Below are 7,601 nucleotides of genomic sequence, written 5' to 3'. Positions count from 1 at the left end.
TCCTACGCAAATCTCAAAAGAGGTTTACAATTACTTTATTAAAGTAGCTCTAAATTTAGCTAGTAAAATCGTACCTCTAATTGATTCATTTATAGCTTATTCTTATTTATCTAATAATAGTTTATTATTCGACAGTTAATTAATGGTATACGAAATTGAGTATGTTTTCACATCTTTAAAAATAAATAAATCTCCAGGTTTTGGTAGAGTATCAGCTAATATAGTAGTTCCAAACAAAAAAAACATCAACAAACATTTGTATTTATGTTCTTAAACTTTCAATAAGTGAAGACATATTTCCTGTAGCTAAAGTTTACCCAATTTTTGAAGGCAACGATAGTTCCCATACCTCAAATTATAGACCTATACTATACAATCTCTCTAATTCGAATCTCCTTAATTCGATTAAATACAAAGCCACCGTAGTGCAGCTGGCTATCATAAAAACATTTCACTTCTGGACACCAGCGTGTAACTTTGCATAGTGATAGTGGACGGTATGAGCAACAAAAAAATAGCGAGACACAAACTTGTTATGCATCTGGAATCGTTTTACAGATGAATTATTCAAAATGGCCAATGGCGGCCATTTTGAATGTATTTAAATGGTCATAACTGTAGAACTAGTAGTGATATCCACTTCAAATAAACATCGATTTGTTCTAAGAGAAAAGTTACATAAAACTGACTGAAATCAATGTTTTGAAATTTCAAGATGGCTGCCATCGGCCATCTTGAAAGTTTTTAAATGGTCATAACTTTAGAACTAGTAGTGACATCCACTTAAAATAAACGCCGTCTTGTTCGATGATGTAACAAGAAACTCATATTTACATATTTACATACATTTACGTATTTACATAATTACAATACACTTTTGGATTACAATTCGTCATGGAAGGAGATCTGGAGAACATGGTCGAATTCCGGGTCTTCTTCAACTTCTAGTTCTTCATATGAATCACCATTTGTTTCTTTGTAACAATAGCCGTTACATGCACACAGCTTAGTGCATGGTAAACCATGTCGTTTACATGAACAGTTTTTACACTCAGTTTTGCACGAACAACGAATCAGTTCCTGGCAATGTCGAGAAATCTCCGGCAGAGTGCACCAAAGTGGTGTATAGCACTCATCAGCAGTATCTTTCCATCCCCATTCAGTGGGTAAATATCCTGGAGTAACAGCAGACAAGCATTGTTTCCATAAGTGTGCCTGCAGTGCTGCTCTCTTTGTGTGCTGCAGAAGAGCGTCTGCAGTCGGCGGAATGTTTTCAATTGCTCTATTTTTTATGGTGTAGAGTATACGGCGGCATTCGTTTACGCCAGCAGCGGTTGATGATCGATCGTACATCAATACTACAAATCGCTCAATGGCCTTCATTGCCGTATCAGTTAAGACATCATTTTTTAAGTCTGACGTGGAAAGATTGTGAAATGCAGCATCAACTACTCGGTAGTTCATCCACGCTTTCCATGCCGTTCGTTTTCCAATCCCACAGAATGTTGATACTGTGTCACATCCGGTGAAGGCATGGAAGAATGGTAAATTTGACGATACACCATCTGGAATGTGTTGATGTAGATGGTGAACTCCTATCATTCGTCTTCCTTTTCCAACTCCAAAATCAATCCACAACTCTTTCACTCCAATCATCTGGCTAAACACAGAGAGAGCTATAACGACCACATCGGAGTCCACAGTGCGTATAGTTATAGTTAAGTTGCCATTTTTCAGTGCATGATTAGCATGGAGCAAAAGACGGCCGTCTGCCTCTTCAGCACTACAAGGAGATATGGACGATACATCTAAATCTTGTTGACTGGCACATGCAGTTTCTTCAATGGTACAAACAATAACTTTTCCAACTACGGATTGCGTTAAAACGAATCTGGAAATAAGGCCGAACAGTTGCGTCTTATTGAAGTCCACAGATAGGAATTTGTCAAACTTTTTTGGAATAATACCCATTGTGACGTTTATGCGTTGCCCTAATCCACGATCTTCCCGTGTTTCGGACTTCAAGCTTTTTGGGACATACCGATCAAAAACAATGTCAAGGCGCTGCACGGATCTCAGAAGTCTGTCCACGAATGGTCCAATCACATTTTCGCAGTAGTCAGAGAATGTCTTTGACGATCTCGGGTGAAGCATGTGTACGAGTGCTGCACCATCAACAATCAGAGCAGAAACCTTATAGTCAAGGTTGAAGTCTTGTTGTTTCTCGCTACCATACTGTTCCAAACAAATGAGGACATCTGATTTGCTGGTGGCCTTACGCTTCCTTCCGAATTCAGAAATTGACGGCGGATAACGGTTGTTTTCGTGTGAAAAGAAATCCTCTATATCACTAACACGATTTTGACTTGCTACATACATTTTACAAAAGTAGTTGGAGTCATGTTTAAGATCAGCGATTTTAGTTTTATGTTTGGAACCTGGAATTTTCAAACTGTGGAACAATTCAAATTTGTTTCTTTTCAAAGGCTCATGAATTGACTTTTGTCTGGACACAAGACGGTCAGCTACGTACTCGTTGTATTGGTGTTGCCCTGTGATCTTGGCTTCTTGAACAGTTTTTTCGGCTGAATTGGACATTATAATCTTATGGTTGTCTGCTGTCTGCAGTAACTGCTCCGCAAAAGGATTCCCATCATCGCGCATAGATTTCACCACTTCAGACACGTGATGAAGATAACGAGTCTGAAAACTATTTCTGTCTTCATGATGGCGGCGGTGTTGATAACCCAAAGAAGTGGAACTGCGAACTTCATTCTCAAACTCATTAATCATTCGAGAAATTTCTGGACCAGCCACCATCCACTTAAGAAGAGCAGTTTCGTTATGAAGTACATTGATTGCTCCTCCGTCACTCTTGATCAATTTGTTGTTCTGTTCATGAAGCTGGTCATCAGACATGGCAGGGAAGTCCGCGTTAGTTTTCCTACTTGTGAAGTGGCCCTTTTTGAATTCCTCAAACACATAAGAGTGTTGGACAGGTAGCTCTTCCAAGGTTTTGATGAAAACCGGCAACCAGCGAGAGTAATTAGTTAGATCAAGTGCGAAGAACCACGGAGCAATCTGCTTTAGCATTCGCACGTACTCCTCGAAGTTTGATTCGCGAATACTGCGCACAAAACTCAGTAGCAGGCTCTCCAACTCCATAACGGTTTGCCAATAAAGAAACTGATTAGATTCGTTGCTTTTCCTGGAAATCCACTCTTCCAATGACTCAACAAAGTTCTTACAATCTAGCTTATACGCCTCATCACGAAGAATGAAAAGAGATGCCAGGCTCACTTCGTGCGCATATCTTGTTCTCTTTATGTGCGACGATTTAAGCAGCGACTCACTCCTTCCAATGCTAGCAACCTCTGCTTTTATGAACATTTCAGTCCAACCACTGCCCTTCAACCACTTTCCAATCATGTTTTGAATGGCCATTTCAATATGGAGTCCACCCATCATAATGACTATTTTATCCTCTCCATAAACATCCGGAAACTTCCATTGTATATACTTTGCAACTGCGTACACGGGCTGATCACCAGTTATAACAGCACCTTGTTTGTTATTGACAGCACTCGTTATTTTTATTATTACATCCATCAAATGGCGTACTATTGCTGGAGACTGAATGTGATCTGTTAGCAATGGCAATAGTATGTTATGACATGGAAAGGTTGCTGGATGCATATTTCTTTCCGCATGGAAAGCAGCGAATGAAGTTTTATTTGTTGATGTGTTATACACAGACTCCTGCACAGAATTTAGCCAAGGTGTCAACTGCTCAATGGTTATTGGATCACTAGCAATAGGTGATGCATTCACGGTGGTCATTAGTGGTTCGGAAACAACATTATTCGTTGCAGGGAGAGTGGTGTATGTATCCGGCAATTTGCTATTGATTTTCCTAGACCAAAGGAGTCCATCTGAAGTGGATTTTGAATTTGAATGGGGAGTATCCGGATGCTGAATAATTGTGACGCTAGAGCCGTGGAATGAATTGTTAGATGTAGTTGAAGATGGATTGTGATCAATATTGTCTATCGCAGCTGTTGTAAAAACACCTTCAGACAGGCAACTTGGTATCACATGACCTATTTGCTCATAAAATTTGCACTTTTCATTAGTCAAACTTGATTCAATTTCTTGAACTCGGTCATATGAAATACTTAAATCTAGAGAATTCAATTTGTCGACAACTGATCTTTTCCGAGTGCAGTTATGGATCATCAAACCAAGGTACACGGCCAATGGAGTTTCTTGGTTTGCTTGATGACGTATTTGTTGAGGTCTGTTGGCTCTGCTACGCTTTACACTATTAAATCGAATTAACTGTGCAATGGAATAAGCAGCTTCTTGCTCGGGTGCGGAAGCAGGTGAACCATTGTCGATATTGTAGCCTCCTAAAAGAGTATTAACAAAATTTACAAGGGAAGGTGGCACACAATCACGAGATCCAAAGTCGCCTATAAGCGAGCCGCTGAATTTGGGAAACTCTCTAAACATATCTCTACGGAGAATACCAGCTGCCTGAGCAATGCAAATACCGTCCGACATATCGTTGAAGTTGCAAGCATCACGTATGGCATTACCCACATCTGGCTCAAAGCTTAAGATGACTTCTTTACCACACTTGTCTTCCCTCAAACCAGGAACTAAGGAAATTAAATCGTCCTTCAGTCTAGTTCGGTTGATAGACTCAGACTGAACTCCGAGACTCGACATACGATCTGCACAAAGTTTATTGATGTCAGACAGCTTAAAATCAGGGGATGATGTACCATATATAAACATCTCTTCCATGTAACTAACCAATTCCGCAATGACAGAGCCATAAGTCAATCGATAGAGATTGTGTTCATCATTGCTAAAGGAGCGCTCATGACTGCGGGCTCTGTTGAGAAATCCCCTGTAACAGTCTTTATGATATTTGACTTCGAGTGCTATGAAATCTTGGTTTGCTATTTTGTTAAGCAGATTTGTGTCCTGCATTTCAATGGCTAGAGCATACACTTTTGGGCCAATTTCTTTTGTGCTTGCCTGTACTAAGGGGTTGCCTGTCACAGATTCACCATCACAAAACAAACAACAACTTTTTATGTCAACTGCTTTACATGAGGATCGCATGCACCTAGCAGAGCTCTGGGCGTTTTCAGAATCATCTTGCACATTTTGGTTTCTCTCAATGATTCTCTGCAGTTTCTGAGAGTCGTACTTGTTTCGGCAAAGCTTGTGGTACTTTGCCTTATTAACAATTAATGCGTGCAATAACTCCTTTCCATCACTTATTTTATCCAAGCGAATAGTTGGTGGCAAAGCTTCATGATTATCGAACTCGATCAAGTTTTCACTTAGAGTTTTATAACCTGCCTCTTTGGGAATTATAAGAGGTTCCGGTGAAACACGCTGACACAAAATGCACAATTCCCAATTGATATCACGCACAGGAACAAGTACCTCAGGAAATTGTGTGACATCAACAAGCTCTATTTTTCTTCTTTTACTGGTAGACATGATTGTTATTAAAACTGAAAGAAATGAAAAGCGCATCACGAAATAAGCATACAGAGTAATACAACATACAGAGCATACAAGTAAATACCTTAAAAAAATAATTTACATATATACAAATAATCTTGGTAATATTAATAATTATATTATTAATAGTAATAATAATAATAATAGTAATACAGTAATTACAATAAATAAAATAAATCAATATTACGTTTTATACAATAATCATTTATACATACATAGCTACAGTTACAAACAGTAAAAAATTGACAAAACGTAACAATTAACGATGACATAAAAACGACTACTACTAAAAAAATTATATAGATTTAGCAAATATGTTAATCATAATTGTTAAAATATGAAAACCATAATATATTGTACAATAACACAATAACACAATAAACAAAAAAAACAAAAACAGAAAAACACTGTGAAAAACAAAAACCAAAAAAAGGGATAAACATTACAAACAAAGCTACCGCTAAAAAAGTACAAAGCATAATAATGTAATCAAGCAAACTAGTAACAATAAATAATTCATAAAACATAGAAAGAAAAAAAGAAACACTTTATAAAACTAACATGATGGAGTAAATAACTAGCAAATGATTTTAATGATTAGCAACAAATAATAAGTAAAGCTATATGCACTACATATACTAAAAACTAAAGAAAAGAAAATATCATTACATAACGGAAAACATCATTGCATAGCTAAATAAAACTACCTTAAAATAAATCATAATATGAAATGAATAACTAACGAAATATGAAAAAAGTAAAAACAATATAAAATCTTGTTATGCCGAGTTTTCCCAAATTTTCGAATGTTTTCTTTCCTTTTTCATTCATTTTTAAACTTTTTTTTGTTTATTATTATTTTCGTTACTTTTGTAGTTTATTTTATATCCTTTCAAATACTTCGTTCTTTTTTCTTCTTTTTAGATATTTCGTTTTTTCTTTATAATTGATTATATTTTTGAAAAACTAAAGCAAAATATCTCCTGATTTATTGATTTTTCTTTTTCTTTTTTCACTCTTTAAAAAATTATTTATAGTTGTTAATAAAAAGTGTCCACCGTTTGCGATGTCATTGCAAAGTTCAATCATTAACAACGTGCCATGTTTTTATTTATTCGTCCGTTATTCGTCCGAATTTGGTTATTACTACGACCGTGACGTAATATAATGGCGTCAACAAGACACAAATCTTTCTTATCTTTAAAGACCAATTTAACCAATTTTATTCGCTTAACGGTTTGTGTCTCGATTGTTTTACATACAGGAATATATAAACTTAAGTTGTGCAAAAGGATTTGTTGGTGTCCGGCAGTGAAATATTGTTACGTAAAAAAGCATCAACCGACTGCACTACCGTGAAATGCGCCTAAGAAAGTCTTACGTTTAACTTTCTATAATTCGAATCTCTATAAATCGAAAACTTCCACAGTTCGAATAAATATTTTAGACCCTTCAGTAAGATTCTCTCTGTAAATCGAAATTTCTTAACTTCTGACGTGTAAAAAGCTCATTAAACCGTCAAAATCTTTTTTCAAATTTCAAAAGTTGCGAGTTTTTGAAAAACGATTAGTGTAAATTATCTTCTACTGTTTAAAAAAATCATGGCATCAAAGAGACATAAAGAAAACAAATCAAAGCGGAAATAAAAGACTGTAATGGAATTGAAAAAAGGAAACACAAATAAAGAGGTTTCGAAAATTTTTGATATTCCACCAAACACTCTTTCAACCTGGAAAAGAAAAAAAAATTAAATCTTCAACGCTTTTTGTCAAAGAAATTTGACTAAATGTGTGAAAGTTGATTCGTATTACCTAGTAAACAAAGCTGTACTTAAATGGTTCAAACGAATGAGAGCTGATAATGTACTAATTAGTGGCTTGCTGCTAAAATAAAAAAACTCTATATTTTGCGATAGAGTAATGCTTCAAAAAATTTCAAGCTTCGGAAGGATGATTAGACTAATTTAAGAAAAAGCAAACTAGTTTGGAGATACTTTGACAAAGGCTCTAAAAGATATAAATCGTATCTTTGACATGAATTTACTAGCACATTAAAGA

General features: G+C 36.1%; 1 protein-coding gene across 1 annotated transcript; it reads right to left on the bottom strand.

The window, feature by feature from the left end:
- Positions 1 to 827: 827 nt before the first annotated feature.
- Positions 828 to 6,887, bottom strand: LOC136079692 (uncharacterized). Its single transcript, XM_065795890.1, has 2 exons — positions 6,252 to 6,887; positions 828 to 5,534 (listed from the first exon to the last, which is right to left on the bottom strand). Exon 2 carries the CDS (start codon positions 5,518 to 5,520, stop codon positions 883 to 885), a length of 4,638 nt encoding a protein of 1,545 aa, XP_065651962.1. The 5' UTR covers positions 5,521 to 5,534; positions 6,252 to 6,887; the 3' UTR covers positions 828 to 882.
- Between the last annotated feature and the right edge of the window lie 714 nt (positions 6,888 to 7,601).

The sequence above is a fragment of the Hydra vulgaris genome, chromosome 04, assembly GCF_038396675.1.
Source record: "Hydra vulgaris chromosome 04, alternate assembly HydraT2T_AEP".
Taxonomy (NCBI): Eukaryota; Metazoa; Cnidaria; class Hydrozoa; order Anthoathecata; family Hydridae; genus Hydra; species Hydra vulgaris.
Note: the sequence above shows the minus strand (reverse complement) of the source record. Positions and strands in the feature narration are given on the sequence as shown.